We start from the raw sequence: 20,107 nt of genomic DNA, 5'->3' as shown, positions 1-20,107 counted from the left end.
TCTGCAGAGCTGTGAAAGGGGGAATGGGGTAGGGCTGAGTAGGGCCTTGGTGGAGGGCAGGACTGGGAGGGTTGCTGGGCTCGGTGGCCAGGGCAGGGGGCCTGGAGCCTTGGTCCTTCCCACCAGGAGCAGGGCCCAAGCCCAGGCCTCCCTCAGCCAGGTCCTAGAGAAAGGGACACTCTGATCCCTCTGAGGCCGGGACCTCATCCAGCAGGCAATGCAGACCCCCCACGTGTCCAGGGCACCCCTAGGGCAAGTGGCCAAGAACTGCTTCCTCTTCCAGCATGGGGTGGGCACCAGGCCAAAGGGCTGGCCTCCTGCCTGCTGTTCTCGTAGGCAAGGGGACAGCTGTTCAGAGCTGAGGACTGAGGACTGAGCCATGCACTTCTCAGAAGGACACCCAAGCCAGAGCGCGTACCCCACACCTTGGGCCACTCCACTCAGCTCCCGGCTGCTGGGCTGCAGATTTCCTGAGCAGGACCCCAGGAGCCAGCCTGAGTCTCAAACAACCCGACTCCAGCCCTGGCACCCCCAGCATCCTCTGGGCCTCAGGAGTCAACACTGTTTCCCCTCAGAGTCCAGGAACATCTGGAAAGGCCATATCCTCAGAAGAGGAGGAACTAGGAAATACACTACCCAACAGCAGAGGTGATCAACAACCAGCCCATCTGCCCTGTCCCCAACCCAGAGAGTGGGAAGCCAAGGGCCCATAGCTGGTGTTCATTTCTCAATTATCTACATGATCTAGGACCCCAAAACTAACATGAGGAGTTAGTAAGGGATGCTGGGATGGCAGTACCCTGGGGTATTCAGTAAAAGCTCTCAAAAGCTATGCTGGAAGTCTTCTCCCCAGTCTGAGCAGACGGAGAGCATGCAGATAAAGCCCTGCTAAGGACAGCCTTGAGGAGATAATTCGGAAGGCAGCAGACACACGGGGAACAGCACCAGACCCCAAGAACCCTGTTTAATGGAGCAGCCTGTAAGGAGCTGTAAGGGCGTGTTCAAACTGATTACAAACAAAGCAGCCCAAAGCACAAGGGGTGACATAATGCTATGAAAAGACATGGGTGGGGGCTGAGGGTGCAGCTCAGTGGCGGAGCACTGGTCTAGCATGCTTGAGGCCCTGGGGCCCATCCCCAGCACCACAAAAAGAAAGAAGGAAAGACAAGAGGGAGGAGGAAGGAAAGGAGCAGGGAGAAAAGAGTGGGCAGATATGAAAAAGAACCAGTTGGAACTTCTAGAAATAAAGTGTAATTATGAAACAAGAGACACCGTGGACAGCTGAGCTGAGTGGAGGTCAGACACAGCCGACAGCAGTGAAGTGGGCAGAGCTCTGGGGCAGCTGTCCAGAAGGAGATGAAAATGTGAGAGGTCTGCGACAAGGGACCCGTAAGACGTCCCTATGGCTAGTGGGAGTCGCAGGAGGGGAGGCAGAAGGGAGGAGGCAGGCCGTGGTCTCGATTAACGAAGACATAGACACGCAGGGTCAAAGAGCAGAGTCTCGAGTAACATGAAATACATCTAATCCTCAGCACTTCCGAGTGGATCTGCAGAACAGAGCACAAAGAACAGCTCAGAAAACCATCCAGAAGAGGAAGACAGGGAGATAAACAACCGGAGCAACAGTGGACCCTGCCAAGCATGGGGAGATGCCAAGAGACAATGAAAGGATCCCTCCAAAGCGTCGGAGACCCATCGCCCACCACGAACTGCAGTCAGTTACACCCGACTCCACAGGGGCGCGGAGTGAGGTCACACAACCATTTCAGACTATGCCTGAGAGGCGGTCACGGCGAGAACTGCCAAGGGCGGGACTCAACCCGGGGCTGGGGGCAGTGAGAGGCGAGGGGCCTTGAACGAAGAACAGGCATGAGAGGGTCGCTGGCTGGCACTCCAGAGGAATAACGTGCCGCTCCTGGGCAGGAATAACGCACGGCCAGGGGCCCTGGACTTGAGCCCAGGTGCCGCTCAAGGAGGCAGCAGAGCAGCTGCTACGTCAGGCAGGCCTGTGAAAAGGCAGGGGCTCCCACCTGACAAGAAGAAACCGGAGAGAAGGCTGCCGGCAACAGAAACCAAACATGCCACCTCCGAGGGAGAAGCAGAGAGAAGGCAAACAGCACAGCGGCAGTAACCCAGGCGGGAGCAAGGGTGCAGACGAGGTTGGAGGCAGGACCATGGGTGGAGTGACAGCGGGTGACACACATGGCGGGAGGGCAGGCAAAGGGGCTGGCTTGGCATGGTGGCGCACACCTGTAAATCTCAGCATTTGGGAGGCTGAGGCAGAAAGACCTCTGTGAGTTCGAGGCCGGCCTGAACCACACAGCAAGACTGTCTCAAAATAAAAAGAGAGAGGATAGCCAGCTGGGAGCACGGAGCTGTTCCTCCTGGCAGAGTGGCAGAGGCGACGCTGGCTGGCACAAGGGCAGCGTGGCAGACTGGTTTGGGGACACGAGTACATGGTGGGGGCCATGGTGACAAGTTCTGTCGGGGTCTGCGGTTCTGGGAGAGATGCCCAGCTGTACTGCTCTCCCGCCCTTTGGGGGGCTGGGCTCAGCGCTTGCCTGGGCGAACATGGTGAGTCAAGGTGATGCCAAAGCCTCTCCCTGGCAGGTGAGAGCAGGCCCGGCCCCCAGGCCTCCAGATCCTTGGCTCCACCAAGGCCAACCTGGCTGTCTGGCTGGCTCGCTCCCAGCATCTGGAGCTTTGTTCCCACTGGGCACTTAATTTCCCAGGGCAACGGAGTGGTGCCTGGAGCTGCACTGGCTGGACCTGCTCCCAGGTTGCGTCCCCAGGCCCAGGGCTCCAGAGAAGCAGCCCACTGGGTCCCTGGATGGGGTGCCGGTGCCACCCTCCTTAAAGGCCACCACCCACTTCTGCCAGAGGCTCCACCCAGTGGGGCCGAGCTTCCGTCCTGGCCCGGCCTCACCTGCCTCCTTCTCTGGAGTGTGGGCAGTGTTGTAAGAGCTCAGCAGGGGCCCATAGCAGGCCCTACATCCAAGTGCATCCGAGTGCAAGCCCAAGGGACTGCAAGGTGACTCTGAGCCTGTGCCCTGCTGTGCAGCCTCACCCACCCCTGTCCCCGGCACATCCTCCTCCCACGCCTCACAGGTACACTGGCCATCGCCCCAGAACAGGTGTCCCGATGCCAGGGACAGGGCCTCACATGTAGCTGCTGGCAGAAGGGAAGAAGGAAGGACCTGATGTGCCCCGGGGCTGCTCCCAGACAGATTGAAGACCGCTGGGAGTCCAGTCCGCCAGCCCAACACCAGGCTCCAGCTGGCCATTTCGGTGAGGCCACCCAGGGATCTGGCCTCAGGTACAAACCACCTGACACCATCGGCTGGCCCTGGGTGGGCCCCAGGAACAAGCCATGCTACTGTGGAGAGGGCCAGGGCCAGAGCCGCGATGGGAGCCTAGAAGGCTGAGCCCTTGGCTGAATGAGCATGGGCTGCATTAGATGGGGGTTGCCGGCTGTCCCCCGAGCCGGACTTGATGCCTGCTTGGTTGTGTCTGTCAGGGTGAAAGGTCGAGGAGCTGGGAGAGAGCACTCCCAGAGCGCACAAGGGCTGTCGGAGCAAGCAGAGGGCACCTGTCCATCTGGGGGACACAGGTATGCAGCCCAGGGTTTGTGTTTGTTTGAGACAGGTCTCGCTATGCTCAGGCTGGCCTTGAACCCACGCTGGCCTCAAACTCACGGCATCCTCCCGCCTCCAGAGTGCTGGGATTACAGGTGTGTGCCACCATGCCCAGCACAGGCCAGGTTTGACGGCCTCCTCTGCTGACTCCCCTCCATGGGTCTGGGCCCGGGAAGGGAAGCCCACCTCCCCACCCAAGACAAGGCAGCCTAGGGAGGCTTACACAGCCTGGCTGCTCCACGTCACTGTGCAGACAGGCCACAGAGGGGCGTTTGGTACAGGTCCCACATGGAGCCAGGGCCCAACAGAAGGAGTCTCTTACTCCCATCAGGCTGGGGGACAGCTAGGACTGGCAGGGAGCGCACATCTCACCTGAAAGGGTCCGAGGGGTCTTTGGCATCGCAGACATCCGCGTGGCCATGGCACACACAGCGTCCACCAATGCTGACGTCTTTGATGCTGTAGTAGTACTGCAACCCGGGCCGTGTCACCTGACTGCGGGCCCTGACGCCTCCTCTGCCCTGGGGCTGGCCAGGGACCCCCCCCCCCCGCTCCACTGACCCCTCCCAGCCTGGACCTGGGGCTGCCTGGGAGGCTCACCCGGCGGGTGACGGTGGGGTCTCTCAGTGCCTTGCCCATGAGGTGGCCCAGCAGCGTGTTGGTGCGCAGAAAACGCAGCCGGATGTTGGTGGCTTTGGTGAAGTCTCGGAGCAGTGGTGAATAGGAGAAGTTCATGGCTCCAGGGCGCCCGTTCACCAAGGACACCACGATCTACGGGTGGCATGGCAGGTGAGGCTGGGTGGCCAGCAGCCAGCGTGGCTACCAGCACCCAGCCACTGCCAACAGCGGACCCAGCGCCTCAGCAAAACCCTCTGCGCGCTGCGCCACCCCACCCGGGCTCACCTCGCCGTTCTCCAGGGGCACGATGCGGGAGTACTCGGTGGTGCAAATGACATCATCATCCTGCGTGATCCGCTCCAGCGTCCCAGCCCCGAATCGCTCCAGGCAATCCCTCTTGGAGGCTGTGGAAACATGCTGGGGGATGAGGAAGGGGCCACCCGACTCCCCACGGACCCTGGGCCCCACTGAGATGGGAGCCCCATGCCCCGGATGGGGTAACCCCCAACACAGCATTGCCCCGCAGGACTGGTTTGCCAAAGAGCAGAATTCTGGCAGATGGTGGTGCCCTGGCCCCTGGCCATGCCCAGGGAGGCTGGACTGGCACAAGCTGCACTAGCCCACCCATGGTGCCATGACCTCCCTGGAACACACCAAAGAGCAAGTGTTCCTCTGAGACCACCACCCTCATCCCCTCCCTGGGGATAGTGCCAGCTGCTCACTAGGGCTCAGGATCATGAGGACAGGCCTGTTCGAGGGGAGAACCCTACCCTGCCAACATGGCCAGGGCTGAGCAGTGACTCCGGTGCTCCCCTGACAGGCAGCTAAGCTGGCAGGAAGTAGCCCAGAGCTGCCAGGGCCACTTTGTCCTAGGGGAGCTGCCCAATCATGCTGCCAGTCCAGAGGAGCGAAGACATGGTCCAGAGCTTCCGGGCAGCACCAGTGCTTGCGCCAGTCGTGCCCAGGATCGGGGGCATGAGCCAACACACTCCCACCGGCCTCCCGGAGGCTGGCATCGACAGTCCTGCCTCACAGACAAGCCAGGCATGAGGGTGGGGCTCAGCACCTGGACCCCAAGAAGACCCACAGCTGCACACTCACAGGCGAAGAACTGCCACGGCTGGTAGGTGTGGCCGAAATCTGTGGAGCGCTCTAGCACCCAGAGGTCTGGCCGAGGGGAGTTGGCAAACTTGATGAGCACGTAGGCCACGTGGAAGACCTGCGGGTGGGGCAGCAAGGAAGCAGGGCGCTGGGACGCTTCCATGTGGCCGGGGCCAGCCAGCCTACCCCGCCCAGTGTGAGGCCACAGCATGCACAGGACATCTGTGGGTCTGCAGGTGAGCAGCTGAGGAGCCCGGGGAAGGCCAGCTCGGCCCACAGCACAGGGTCGCACTGGGGACAGTGGAGGACAACGGTACCCTGATCTTAGAGGTGGCCTGGCCCAGGCCCAGATCCCCAGCCTCCTCCCCAAAGTGCTCAGGGGCCAGTTGGGTCCCTCCCGCTCTGTGGCTGCTGATGGGGCCTGGGGGAGCATCCTGTCTGCAGGTCCCAGGCAGTGCCCAGGGTAGACACAGAAGTACCATCCAAGGTCTGCCAGGCCCTGACGTCCACCCGGACGGACAATCAGAGCCTCAGGGCCCCAGCTCCTAGCACATGGGACAGGTGAATGCTCTCACCCTGGTCACCTGCTCCAGAATCTTCACTGCTGACCTGCCACTGAGGCCCCGAGCACAGCAGCACAGAGGAAGCTGTGGCCCAGCCCTGCCTTAGGGGATCCCTCAGGGGAGACCTACTGGGAAGTTGGCCCTCCCAGAACTGAGCACAGCAGCATGCAGCAGGGGGACCCACCAGCCAGCAGTTGGGGCTGTAGCTTAGCCATGGCCTGGACAGCCAAGGCCAGGCCCCAGTCCAGGGCCGGACAAGCTGCTCCTCCTGAGGTGCCAGAACCCCAAAGCCTCTGCCCAGACAGCCTCACCCTGCTTTCTCCTGCGCTGGTGACCTGAGGGAGGAGCCACAGCCTTCTTTCCTGTCTTCCTGGCCAGAGGACAGCCACACACCTGCCCTGAGGGCTCGGTGAGGCTCTGGTGAGGCTCCTCAGCCCCTTCTGGCCCAGCCCACACAGGGCAGGCACTTTGGACGCCTCCTTGGGGAAGTGCTCCCTGACCAGAGCCCATCCAGCCACACTTGGCCCTGGACGTCCTCCAGGACAGACAAAAGACCCCTTGGCAGGACAGAAGAGCCCTCTGCAGGCCCTGTCCCCCTGGCCCCACTTCCCCCTCCTCTGCCTGAGATGCCCTTCCTCGACCTCACCACCACAATCCCACTCTACCCATTCAGTGTGACCACCTTGGGCATCCCTGCCTGCAGGCTGGGGGACCCTCAGGTCACCCGTGCTCAGAACCCCCTTCCCCAGGGAGGCTGCAGGCGTGGCGAGGTCACTTGCCCCATGAAGAGGCTGCTTCCCTGTGGAGGCTGGGCCAGCACCGGCACCTGGGTGGCAAGGGCGGCTCCTCCCCACCCACCACAGGCCTGAGCTGGGGCCAGGGTCTTCATCCCCCTATGCCAAGGGCACGGACGAGGCAGCCCCTACCCCCATGTTGAGCAGAGGGAACTGTGGTTGCCATGCCTTCCCACCAGCCTGGAAGTTCTGAGGCCAGGTGCACAGCCCTGGCTGGAGCAAAGGGAATGACCCAGGGGGTCAGGGCCACTGTCTGGGATGAGCTTTGCTCTGTGCACGTCACAGCACCAAGGAGACGCCGCCGCATGGGCAGGGCCTGGTCTGACCAGTGCAGGGGCAGACGACTCCTGGCAACCACTGCTCCGGAGGATTTTCTGCCCCAGCGGGTGCCAGCTGGCGATGCTGTTGGCCAGGCCTGCCCCACAGCCCAGGGCCCCACGGAGCAGGGCAAGGGTTCCCCAGGGCTGCACGAGGCCTATGGGGACCCCCATCTCAGCCCAAGTGAGCCTGAGGTTACCTGGTGCCCCAGGTGGGACCGTGGACCCCACGCAGCTCTGGCCCTGGGAGGCACAGATGCCTAGAAGCAGGTGGGGCGAGGCCCCAGGACCCCAAGACAGGTTCTGGTGCTGCCGCACTGGGAAGGCCAGGCGTGGCAGGGCCTGAGGGTCCACGCCAAGCTCAGCCTCCCCTGGGTGGGGGTACAGGCCTATTCAGTGGCTGCCAGGCTCTGAGGTCATCTTCCCAGTGCCATGGGGGGAGCAGAAGCAGCCCCGCCCTCAGGGGAGGGGCTCCGGCCTCCAGAGGATCCCACACTCAGGCCCACAGCTGGTCCTGCCGCCCGAGCCCTGCTCACTGCTGGGGTTCAGGAGGACTGGGACAGCAGGGCAGCGGGATGTGGGGACCCTCGGGCTGCTCTAGCAGCCCAGCCCCTGGAAAGGGCTCTGAGGAGATTAAAAGGCCCCAGCCGAGCCCTGCAGCCCACCCTCGCCTTTCCCTGAGCAGTGGCCCAGGCTGCAGCCTTGCTGGTCACGCTGTCCTTCCCTGACTGGCTGGGAAGCCTTTTTCCCAGCTGAGGGCACTTTCACAAATATCGACTCTGCGATGTCAATGTTGATGGGCAGGACAAGGAGGGATGGAAACTGCCCCCGTGGGGGACACACTCAGAGACCGGGACCTTCAGCTCACTGTCCGCTCGAGCCTCTGTCCATCAGACAAGGCCCTGGACAGCTGGACTCGAAGGCCTGACAGCTGCATAGACGCCGAAGGGCGGGGAAGGCTGCGCGTCAGCACTGCCCTCCGCCCCAGCCTGGTCCCTGCTCCCAGTGCCACAGTGCACCCCTGGCACAACCCGGGTGCGGCGCAGACCCCTGGCCTTCTGGGCAGAGCCCTTCCCCCTCCTCGCCCTGCTCCATGCAGCTGCCAACTCCGGCTGACCTTTCCGCTGCTACATAGTTCTGTGTAGAAGGGGGGAAAATGTCTTTTAAAGCAAAAGCCAAACAAAAGCCGCTGGTTATTTTTAAAAACTGGCTATTTTGGGGCAGGCATGTCTCCAGGCCAGCAGCCGCTGTGCCCCTGTCCCAGCTCGGCCCAATCTCAGGCCCAGGGCTCCTGCAGGAGGGGTTCTGCCCCCTGGCCCTGCCCCACAAGGCAGTGAGTGTCCCAGGTGCATAGGAGCCAGGCAGGGGAGGAGTCCAGGGTGGGCCCTAGACTTCAGGAGTGAGAGGTCCTGGGGAAGCCACTTCCCTTCCCGAGGCACGGCAGAGGGGAGAGGTACAGAGAGCAAGGGTCAGAGGAAGGAGCTTTCACGGGTGCAAAGGCTCACAGGGCTCGGGAGGAGGTAACACCTGTCCCTGGGGAGGGCAAGCAGAAGTCAGCACCACCCGGCAGGGCCGCTACACCACACTTGGGCGCTGTGAAGGCCAAGCAGGGAGCAGGTGCCGGGCCAGGCCTAGGTCACACACATGAGGAGGGGAGCCAGGGCCTGCAGACCCTGGGCATATGGGGGACCCAGGGTGACCCTGATGGCCAGCAGCCCCCAGGACTCAGTCATGTCATCACCAAGGGGAGGCTGAGGCTGGGACCGCTGGGGAGGGGAGCAGGCCTCCACCCTGTGCCCACTGCCCAGCTCTGCCCTGGCCCATCTGCAGGCTTGGAGGCTGAGGCAGGGCACAGGCGCCAGCCACAGCGCACATCCAGGGCCAAGGGGTCCCGCCCCGCTCCCCCGCTATGTGACTCAGCAGGTGGTCTGTGACTCAGCCTGGTCCGCAGGAAGATGGCCCTGTGCCAGTTCAGGTACACAGGCCAGGGTCCCGCGCAGGGCTGGGTGCAGGCAGGAAGTCCCTCCTAGCGGCAGGGGTCTAGGTTAGCGCCCTGCCTGCTCCCCTCACATGCAGCTCTAGGGCACCTGGACCTCTTGAGCCCACCTCCACCCTCTCCAGATGTCCAGGCCAGCCCTGGAGTGGGGGTCCACCTGATCCAGCCTCCAGTCTGCGTGACTCCCCATCCCTGTCCTCCCTCAGCAGAGACCCCACGTGAAAACCTGGTAACACCACAGGGAGCAGGGAGGCCAGGCCAGGGTGGGGTGTCCACTCAGAGCCCCAATTGGGTAAATAAATAAGCATGGCCATCTCCACAGCCAACCCGAGAGGTGGAACGTGGGCCACGTGTGGACCCCATCCCAAGCAATGGGGGAGTGGAAAAGCTGAGGAGCCACCCAGCAAGCCCATCACCGAGGAATAAAAACAAAAACGGAGAATCCACTGAGTGGACATGGAGGCCAGCCCAGGAGCTCCAACTCTGCTGGGGTGCCCGACCCACAGGTGTCCAGAGGAGGGTGGGGAGACTGGGCAGGGACAGGAGCTCAACTGCTGGAGGGAGCATGCTGGGGTCCCAGGCAGGCAAATATCCAAGAAACCCCTGCACGGCAACAAGGCTGCGCCCAGAGTAGATGGACTCAGTGACCCCAAACACGCCAGCCACGCCCAGGCTCCCAGCCCCTCTCCACCATGCAGCCGGACCAGGCCAGATGGTCAGCTTAGGGGAAGCCACAGGAAGTGGAGTTTATTTCAAGGGAACCCCAGAGCCGAAACCCAAACAGTTTAGTCTGTATGAGCAGTATAGTGAGAGGCCGGTGCAAGGGAGGTTGTTTAATAACACAAGCAAGCCTTTGGGGCTGCCAGAGCCTGGGGTCCAGGCAGGGTGACGGGGCATCTGCATGTGCAGAGTGAGCGATCTGACCAGCATGGCAAGGACAGCTGCCTTTGGCAGCCATGGACAGGGTGGCAGCAGCGAGAGACACAGGCCAGACAAGAAGGGCCCCAGGCACTGGCAGCCCCCAGTCTGACTCTTCCTCTGGCACTGGACCGGTAGAGTGCGGGACAGGCAGAGGGAGGGGACTGCCATCTCCCCTGTGGAGGGAGGAGCTACCCAGGGATGCCATCAGGAAGCTCTACTCCATCCCCCACAGGGAGCCCAGAGGGCAGGGATGGGACCGGCCCAGCTCTGCACCTGTCCTGACCACGGCTGTAACCAAGCCCAGCCACGGCTACACTTCCTGTCACTTCCCTGGACAACCCTGCTGACCACCTCAGGGCTCTGGCCACACGGCTGAGTGCCCAGCCGGGCCCAGGAAGCCGTGCCATTGGCCTCAGCCACATAACTGCCACACCACCAGCAGCCTGGACCAGGGGGCCTCCCAGGGAGGACAGCGCAGGCCTGCGGGGCCGGCAGCTAGTGTGCCCACCAATCCCCCAGGCTGCATTCTCATTTCCTGGAGAAAACTGAGCCCAGGAGGCGTGGCTTCGGGAAAGCCAGCCCCAGTATTTCCTTCAGACTCCAGCACTGGGGTCTGCTCCCCCACCCTGGCACTATCCCTTATAAACCTCTGCCTCAGTTATCCCGAGTGCCCAGGGAGGACTCTCACCATCCAGGGGTCAGTAGCTTCACCACAGCTGCGCCTCCTTGGCACCCCACCTGGTGGAGAGATCCACCTCCTCCTGCCCGTGGCTCCTCTGTCCTGGGGACACAGCCCCTCAGCCAGGCACTGCCAGCCCTCAACCACCCAGCCCACAGCCCAAGGCCAGCCCCTATCCGCTCTGCACACCCAGTGCTTTGTACCAGCCCCAGCTCCTCCAGTCCTGCAGCTCTGGGACTATGGGGCTGGGACAAAGCCACTGTTTCACCTGAGCCACCGGCATGCAAGAGAGAACAAAGCCAGGGGCCTCCCTGCCAGGAAGGGGGTGGGCACTCCTGACACTTCCTACTCAGCCCAACCTGAGGAAAAGGAGAGGAGGCTGCCCAGGGTGCTGAGAGAGGCAGGGGCGCAAGGGCTAGAGCCAGCGCAGCTCAGCCCACCACACCTGAAGACCTAGGTCTACTGGGCCAGCATGCTGGGGCGGGGTAGCGCTCAGGGCAGGGCACTCCGCCAGGACCCCAAATGTGGCCTGCACCTGGCATCTGGAGCACTCTTGTTCCTGAGGGCAGGGCCTTCATGCAGTTCTGGAAGGGGAAGCCAGGGCCAGCAATCTGACCACGCAGGCCCTAAGCTTCCAGAGGACACATGGAGATACACAAGAACCCCCCTCTTTGGGCTGGGGTTTAGCTCAGTAGTTCTGGCACCTGCCTCGAAAGCAGAAGGTCCTGAGTTCGATCCCCAATACCATAAAAAAAAGAACCCCCCTCTGACCTCTAAACAGGTCAGGGGGGACGCAGGAAACTGCTCCCTGAGTCACCAGCCACCAGCAGGGAGCCTCTTCCTGGCGCCCCTCCCCTGCAGAAGGAATCCTGAAGGCCCAGGCCCAGGCCCTCCCCAGTGTCCTGTCCACGGGCCCTGGCTGCCCCAAGCTACGCCCGCAGAGAAGCCACAGGCTGGGCACCCCCCACCCATGCGTGAGACACAGAGCCCAGGCGGCTCAGACCACCATTCCCAGGCGGCCCCTCACAGGAAGCCCTCCGGGCTGGTGCCAGCTGCCCCCACCCCCTTCCTAGGGCATCCGCTCCAATCCCAGAACAAAGGCAGCTGGCCCAGCCCAGGCCCGCTTCCCGATGAGCCCAGCCCAGGCCCAGGCCCAGCACCTCGGCACAGAACCCCAGGAAGATGTTGCCGGAATCGGGTTCGCCTGCCCCACCGAGCCCCAGTGTTCACCAGGGGCAGCCCCTCGGCCAGCTGAGGCAGGGGCCTCCGTGGATGGCCCCACGCAGACAGTCAAGAGTGGATGGAGGGAGGGAGAGGGAGGAAGGAAAGAGGCAGGGAGGGCGAGGGGCCTCCTCCCCAGCGTGTCATGGTACAGCTGGTGGACCGGGCAGGGCCAAACCGGATGTCTACTTGGTGAAATCCCCTCTCCTGACTCAGCATCAGCTAAAGGCAGGCCCAATTTATAGACTGGAGACAGGGTTTCTATCTAGATGCCCCCAAGAGCCTCATGCACTCAGGTGGCGCTTTCGCTTTCGGAGACCACCTGATTGTAGGTGTCATGTTTGTCTTGCTGTCAGGAGGTGAGTTATGAAGGGAGGGGCTAGGCAGTGGGGCATGGCCTGGAAGGATGCAGCTCCCGCCCTGGTCCCTCCCTTCACCCTGCTTCCTGGCCGCCATGACGCCAGAGAGCGGCCTGCCTCTGCCCTAGTCCTTCCACCACGCTGCCGACATGCAAGGGCCAGAACTTCTAAAGACGTGACCCTGTGTCCTGGCCTGCTCTGCTGTGCAGTGGGTCTGTCCGTCCTGAGGCCATGTCCCCACGCAACCTGCAGGTGTTGGGTAGTCTGTCTCAGCTCTGAGATAAATCCCTACAAAAGAGGCCGAGGCACAGAGAGGGCCTGGACCAGGAGGCAGCAGAACGTTCTCCGTCAACCTCACCCACAGCACTACCTGCATGGTGCTGCCCGCTCTGCTGCCGCAGAAACCAGGTCCTTGCCCGCCCACGCATATATCCTCCCACGAGTGACCCCACTGCTGTGCCAGAGATGAGGGTCCCCTAGGTTGCCTCGGTGCTCTAAGGGACAGGAGTCCTGATGGTGTAAACCAGTGAGATGAACTTGAGCCAGGCCCACCCAGACCTGGAGCAGGCCAGGCAGGGGGCAGAGAGCCCTAGTGTGCAGCCCCCTCCTCCCTTCCCCGCTGCAGCTGCATGGGCACCAGGACCAGGGCCTTCAGGAAATGCCAGGGCACTTGCTCAGCCTCAGCCGACTCCCCTGACCGCCTATCCCTTGGCCCAGGCCTGCAGGCTGCCAGGTGGGGCCTGTCCTTCTTGCCAGGCTGTGAGACCTCCACCACCTCTCCCCCACCACCTTGGGACAGAGGGGACAGAGGTTCAGAAAGGGACAGACCCACTGCTCGGCAGAGCAGGCCTGGACACAGGCCTCCAGGCTGGTAGGTAGGGGCTGGCAAGGCAGGGCTGCGGGCTGTGTGATTCCAGGCGCAGTCTCATGTACCTGCCTCCCCAGTCCTGCTCCCAGAGGGCAACGCTACTGCTGGCCCATTTAACAGGCCGGGAGCACGAAGCTGAGCATCTGGGCAAAGCTTCAAGGAGTGGGACCCAGCAGTGTGAGTCTGACCTAGCCCAGGAGAGGAGTCAGCTTGCCTGTCACCGGAAAATGCCTGGCCCCACTGTTTGCACAGGGATGGATGGCCCAGAGCTGGCGGGCCTGAGCTGCACCTAGCCCCTAAGCAAGAGACCAACCCCAAACACAGGTATCCCAGGAATGCCCACTTCCACCGGCCTGCTCTGCATTCCTGCAGCCCCTCCCACACCGGCCAGGAATTCCTCAGAGTAAACACTGGGCAGAAGAACAGGCCTGGGGCTCTGGCTGGAAGGACTCCCTTCCTGCTGAGCAGCCAGCACCCTCCCCTGCCCTGCCTCTCCACCAGAGCGAAAGGGACCCCTACCTGGCCCAGGTCCAGGGTGACGTTGACCTCATTGTATTCCAGGCCCCGGGACAGTGGTGGGCTCTGCCACCAGCGCTCCGTGCCATCGATGGCGTTGCTCACGGGGTGTGCCTTGTTGCTGCTGGAGGCTGTGCAGATGTCGCAGTACTGGCCCTACAAGGAGAAGGGGACGGTCAGATGGCCAGGAAGGGCTGGGGACCTGCCCGCCCCCCGGAGTCTCCCCACCACCACCTACGGCCCGGGGTCCCTTCATGCTGGCCTCCACCTCTGACCTCATGGCCTACATGTGTTTCTCTCCTACTGCCTTGATTCAGGGGACGTGGCTCACAGGAGACAGGCCACATGCCTGGCAGAATGATTTGGGGGAAAGAAGAGATTCTGATTTAGGTGGGAAAAATCAAGGCCTGCCTCTCTGAGGAAGTGGTGTGACCTTCAGGGCAAGGGGAATTATGCTCCAGGAAGAGATGCTGCCAGTGCAAAGGCCCTGTGGCAAGGCAGATAGAGCCACAGGGGCTCTGGAAGGGCTCACACAGAGCAAGACGGGAGGCAGAAAGGATGAAGAAGGTGGAGTCACAGATAGAAAGATAGTCTGGAGAGGAGGGATCCTGAGGGCCAGGAGAGCTCAGTGACTCAGAGGTCCTCCCTCCCCCTCCAATCTACCCGCCCCCACACACACACATCCCGCCCCAGGCTCGGCCCAGGGCCCTAGGGATCAAGGCCTCTCTCCAGAGAAATGGTTAGGCTGTAGGGCAGCCTTCGGGATAGGCCCCAGGGCACAGCGTGTGGGTGTGGCAGGTGAGGCCTGGGCTGCCTGACTGCCTCTTCCCCGCCCAGCTTCCCAGCCCTGGGGCGTCCAAGTCTCAGCAACCTCGGAGACTCAGTGTCCCCATCTGCAGAGTGGGGATAACGCTGCACCTGCCTCAAGCCACCGGCAGGGTTAACAGGTCACACAGGGCCTGGCAGCTGTTTCTACCGCAGACCGGACACCGCATGGGGACAGAGGAAGCTCCAGCGGGTCCTGGCCTGCGGTCCCTGCTGGGGGAGGGGAGGACCCTGGCTGCCAGCCCACCAACTGTCCGCCCCTCCCCACCCCCGCCCAGGAAACCAGACCTTCTGTCCCTCCGCATGCAAAGGCAGCCCTGGAGACTTGGCACTGACTGAGGCCCGGTCTGGGAACCAAGGCTGCCCCACCCGTCCAGACTGGTGGGGGACCTCACCCTGGAGGAGCCCCCACCCCAGGCCTCCCCTGGCCCCCCAGGGCAGTATGGCCCAGGCAGCTGCCCTAACTTTTGTGTGGGGGATGGGTTGGGGACACAGCTAAGAGCAAGGCAGATGTGGTCCTGCCCCTGCCAGGACAGAGCCCGAGGGCCCCTGCAGGGTGGAGTAAATGCACCCTCGTGAACAGCCAGATCATTTTCGTGGTGGAATAAATAAATCGGGGTGTCACCTGGCGGGTGCAGTCAGCATCCTGGGTGGCCTGGAGCAGAGGCCCTGCTGAGGAGGTGACATTAAATGGAGACGGAGAGAGCAGCAGGCAGGAAGCCCACCAGGCAAGGCAAGGCCTGGATGGGGCTATCCAAATGCCAGGCCCGTGGATCCAGGGGGTCTGCTGCCTCTGGTGCCCCAGTGCACCGCCCACAGCCCCCAGGCAGAGGGGCTAGAGCAGCCGAGGCCCTCTGTGGGTACACCACCAGGCTTACGTGCTGACCACCAGACCAGAATCCAGGGCTCCCTGGCAGGGCGTGAGCAGAGCAGGGGCCCAGGGCTCACCGGCAACCCCACCCTCATGTGCCAGCTCCACTGGGGGGTCAGGCTGCCTGCTAGGCAAGTCCCAGGGAGGCTGGGTACAGGGTCTAGGGTTGAGGGTCAAGGGTGAGCTCTAGTCTCCAGAAACCCAAAAAGCACATGCTCAGCCCTCACCCGGCAACAGAGACGGTCTGGAGAGTTAGAGAAAAGGTTCTAGTTCCCCCTCAGGAACACACACACCGAGCAGGAACCCGAGCAGGTGCCCTCCATTATTTATTTATTTAATTATTTGTTTGTTTCCACAAATAAGGAATTGAGGCTCGGAAAGGGGAGCCACCCAGCTTGGGAGAGGCAGAGGAGAAGGGCTCTGAGCCCAGGCCATGAGGCTCCCATGCTGCAGCCACAAGGGAAGAGACCTAAGCAGGAAGCGCTCCCAGAGGACCTGTCTTCTGAAGGCAGGCAGCACCAGCGGCATTGGGGAAGGCTGGTCCGGGGTCTGGAAGCGGACTGGGGTCTCCCTCGCTAAAGTGGCGAACTCCCAACCAGCCAGGCGGGAGGGAGGTCCCAGCCCGGAGACATCAGCTTCCGACCACTTAGTCCAGCTGGGCTCTGTTCTGGCTGTGGGACTCCAAGCGAGTGTCTGAACTTTTCCCAGCCTCAGTTTCCCTATGGGAAGTGTGGGCTTGCCACCCCCTATCACCGGGGACTGTGCTAGGCTTGGGGAGAATGCACCGATTCGAAGCACGGCTCCTTCCTCCTCTCCTCACTGGAGGCCCAAGGGTGGGGTGGGTGGAGTGGTGGGAATGCAAAAAGGGACCCAGCTCAGGCTCCCTCATTCATCTCCAACTTCCTGGCTCCGGGACGCTCCTCCTGAATCAGCCAAGCCATTCTCAGCTACTCCCCTTCCTAGGCTCTGGGTCCCAGAAAGTGGAGGCAGGTCCCAGGAGGCGGCTCGGGTTACACCAGCCCCTGGGGCCTCCAGAATCTGGTGGGCAGGAGTTAGGAGTGAGGCTCAGGGTTGGCTGCTGAGGAGCCCCTGGAGCAGACTTGGGGCCCCAAGGCTGACCCCAGCCCCAACTCAATCCTGAGGCTCTCGACAGGCTTGCTTTCCAGGCCAGGGGTCCAACTGCAGGGGCCACCTTACTAAACCCACCTGCAGGCTCCCATCTTGGAGGACACGCCTCCAGAAGGTACAGGGCCCGACTCGTCCACATCTCTCCGCGGAGCCTGAAGCCCTGCTAGTCAGAGAGCGGCCCGATCCCGCGATGTGCCCAGCCCCAGTTAAAACCCGGGCTGCTTGCTTTCCTCCACTCCGAGGGTCCCGCCGAGCTCCCAGACCCCAGTCGGGCGCTTCAACCCTAGGCTGCCGGCAGGGAGAGCGCCAACCCCTGGAGCGCCGCCTGGCCCCTCCCGCCTCCATCCCGTTCCCACCCGGAGACCAGCAGGTTCCAGCCCGTCCCGGGGGAAGGCGGAGCCGCCCGCCCCCTCCTCCCAGGCCGCCAGCGCCCACGCCAAGCCCCGCCCTCGCCGGGATCCCGGACCTGGGGCTGCCAGGACCGGGCAGCAGCCCCTTTCCCGCCCGGTCATCGCCACCGAACTGGGCCGGCGCCTGCCGACCGCGGGTCCGCGGAGGGGACGCTTCAGGAGGACGCGGTGTTCCCGCCGGGACTGAGGGCCGGGTTGGGTCCCTCCTGGAGCCCCGAGAGGCGGAACCCGGAGTTCGGACGCGAGAGTTGGTACCGGGGCTCTGCCGGGCCGCGGGCTCCTCGAGGAGGCGGGATGAGTTCGGGGCGCGAGCCCGACCGGTCCCTGGCGCCGGGCCGCGCTCACCTGTATGGTCTGGTTGGGGTCTCCGCCGGCCACGGGGCCGCCCACCAGCTTGCAGTACAGGTCCTCGGTGGGGCGTGGGGGCCCGTGCGCCGGGGCCTCCTCGCCGCAGGTCGCGGACGCGGCGATGCGAGCGCCCTCGGCCAGGTTGAAGTACGGGGGGTGCAAGCTGAAGCCGCCGTCCTCCGGGGCCCGCGCCCGCGCCGCGCCCAGCAGCGCCAGACCGGCCAGCAGCAGCGGCGCCGGGCCGCGGGGGCCCCGTGCGCTCTGGGCGCGGAGCGGGTCGTCGCGCTTCGCCATCTTCCTGTCCCGGCCGCGTCTCCGCGTTCCAGGGACTGCGAGCGCCGCGGGAGCGGGGTTCAGAGCACGGCTCGCCCCGCCCGCGGACGTCAGGCCCCGCCCAGGCCCGCCAGGCGCCCGCTCCCCGGGAGGGGCGGGGGAGGGGCGCCGGGGGCCTTAACTCTTCAGACCCCGGCCGCGGCCTCCCGGAAGGGGCACCTGCTGGCCCTGGGCCAGGCGTGGGAACTCGATGCCGCTGCGCCTCCCGCTCCCCCGGGTCGTGGCTCGGGGCCCCTCGTGAGACCCTCGCACTCCTCCCGGCCCCGCGGGTCCCCGCTTTGTTTCCCCAACTTCATACACCTTCCGTGGCCCGCGGCCTGTCCCTCCTCCAAGTCGCCGCATCGTGGGGTGGGGAAAAGTGCATTCTGCCAGCTCCGTGAGCCGGTTGAGGGGAGCCCTGGAGGGAACCCCATGGCAGAGGGACAGAGAAAGCCCATGTAGGGACCCCATACTTCCTAGGGGGCCAGGTCGGATTCATCCCCCTGGCTCCTGCCTGCCCCAGGTGAGCTTTAAAATAAATACTCTACCCTCAAATGGGGACACAGAGGAGGGCCTGATGCCCCCTACTGTCCCCTGGGGTGCTCATGGCTGCAGGGCTGCCGGACTGACCGGCTCCTGGGAAGGAGGGCCGGGCTCTCCTTACACAGACTTAGTGCCCCTGTGTCCCCGAGCACCTGAGGCCTGGACCCCTGCTAGGGCCACGCCCGGCACGCAGAGGCGCCCGCACCCTGGGCATAGCGCAGGGGCTAGCGCCCGGCTCGGGACTGCCCCCCACTGCCGCTCCGGGCGACTCGGGCCACTGGGTCTCCTCCCTCAGTGCTCCCGGCCAAACCGGCCTGGAGGGAAGCCCCGGGGCGCGGGGGTGGGGCCGCAGCTGCCGGGCTGGCAGCTCCCGGAGCCTCTGAGCCCGGCCAGCTGGGCCCCGGCCCCACGTGAGCCGTGGGGCTCCCATCTCGAGGGGCTTCCTGGACAGTCCGGCGGCGGGTCCTGGGGTCCTGAGCCCGCAGCAGTCAGGAGACAGCTGGTAAAGACTACCGGGACGTCTTCCTGGTAGCCCGCAAACCTCAAACCCTAAGGCGCTGGGCGGCTTTCTTCCCGAGCGGGGAAACCAGCTGTAAGGATGAGCCGCCCTCCTTCCCGCTTCCAGGTTCCTCCCCCGAAATTCCTGACTTCAGGGTTGAGTCTCCCACCTGAGGGAGGGGCGGCCTGAAGGTGGGTGGGAGACGCCGGGATCTCGCAGTCCCCGAGCTGATTTAGGATCGGAGCCAGGGACAGCTAGGGCAGTAGCCGGTCCCCTGCCCTCCCTACTGCCCAGAGGCCCTCCCCCACCGTGCACAAGGGAATATGCTCTGGCCCCGCCGCCCTCCATAGCTGGGGTCCTGACAGCCTGGGGGACAAAGGCTGAGATGCCCCCTCTCCCCAGCCTGGCAAGGCTCCTGAGGTTGGGTCAACAGCCTGCTGAGCCCCCTTGCGGCCAGGCCAGGCCAGCCCTCTGCCATCCCAGGGCCCTGGCCAGGCAGGAGGAGGGGCGGCTGCCTGAGAATGCGCTGAGTCAGCTGTGGCCGGCGCCCAGAGGGTTAATCGCCGGCTGCTCACCCGCAGACAGCTGCCCAAGCAACTGGCCGCCGCAGGGGTGGGTGAAGTGGGCAGAGGACAGTGGCACCAGGGCTGGTGAGGCAGCCACTCTGGGCCTGCGCTGGGGAGGGGGCAGGAGAAAGGTGGGGGCGGTGGGCTGGCATCTCTGGCCACCCACAGCCCCTGCTGACCAGGTCGGCCTCTGAGTCCTCACCAGGGTCAGCGAGTGGCTGTTCCCGTCTTCTCCCTCTGACTCGAGGGCGATCCAGCCCTTTCCTCTTTCCAGATGGGGACTTCAGTCAGAAGGACAGTCCATCGGAAGCACTGAGTAGTGAAGAGTGTGTCTCCCTGACACGTTGGGGCACAAGTCCCTGAGGTGGCCCCCTTCCTGGACAACTCAGGGCCCAAGTGTTCTGTCCCGAACCCACAGGGAAGGGATGTCCTGGCTGGGGTGGGGACCAGGAGAGGGCGAGTAGAAGCAGCCTGTCCTCCACCCTACGGGGCTCTGCCACCTTGCTGCAGGTCACCCCAAGTTCTGGAGCCTCCCTGCCCCAGCGTGACAGGGGCCTGTGGGGCAGCGGTGAGTGGCAGTCCTGGTGGGGAAAGGGCACTCCTGGCCTTAGGGAAGGGTCTGGCCGATCGTGCTGCAGCCCTAGGATAGGGTCCCTTCGCTGAGCCAGCCTGTGTCATGACTCCACATGCCTGCAGCTGTGGGGTCGGTGCAGGGCATGGGCGTCTGACTCAGCCCTGAGAACGCAGCCTCCAGAGGCTCTATGGAGCTGTGCTGGGGACACAGAGTGCTCCTCTCCCCGCAGTCACAAGTGACAACAGGCCCCTGGGCAGGTCCTGTGCCGAAGCTTCTCGTGCTCAAGGCTCCAAGTGGGTGCTCTGCCTATGCAAGGCTGCCGGAGCAGAGCCCTTGATACTTGCTGCTGTGGCCAGCGCCCCAGCACCTACTAGCACTGAGGCCTACCCCAAGGCTCTGACTTCAGGACTGGGAATGTTTGCCTCTGTGGGAAGAGGGTTTGG

General features: G+C 63.8%; 1 protein-coding gene across 2 annotated transcripts in view; it reads right to left on the bottom strand.

Moving 5' to 3' along the window:
* Positions 1–17,511, bottom strand: part of Lama5 (laminin subunit alpha 5) — a 60,285-nt gene extending 42,774 nt beyond the window's left edge. For both annotated transcript variants that reach the window (XM_013070782.3, XM_087197689.1), the window contains exons 1-6: positions 17,168–17,511; positions 13,592–13,744; positions 5,355–5,472; positions 4,539–4,657; positions 4,236–4,406; positions 4,008–4,105 (exon numbers count right to left, since the gene is read on the bottom strand). In XM_013070782.3, coding sequence (XP_012926236.1) covers positions 4,008–4,105; positions 4,236–4,406; positions 4,539–4,657; positions 5,355–5,472; positions 13,592–13,744; positions 17,168–17,464 — 956 coding nt within the window. In that variant the 5' untranslated portion in view covers positions 17,465–17,511. The remainder of the gene's footprint in view (positions 1–4,007; positions 4,106–4,235; positions 4,407–4,538; positions 4,658–5,354; positions 5,473–13,591; positions 13,745–17,167) is intronic.
* Between the last annotated feature and the right edge of the window lie 2,596 nt (positions 17,512–20,107).

This window comes from Heterocephalus glaber, unplaced genomic scaffold (assembly GCF_053883595.1).
Source record: "Heterocephalus glaber isolate CG9 unplaced genomic scaffold, H.glaber_assembly_v1.0 deba00001673, whole genome shotgun sequence".
Lineage (NCBI taxonomy): Eukaryota > Metazoa > Chordata > Mammalia > Rodentia > Bathyergidae > Heterocephalus > Heterocephalus glaber.
This window is presented reverse-complemented; position numbering and strand designations above follow the sequence as displayed.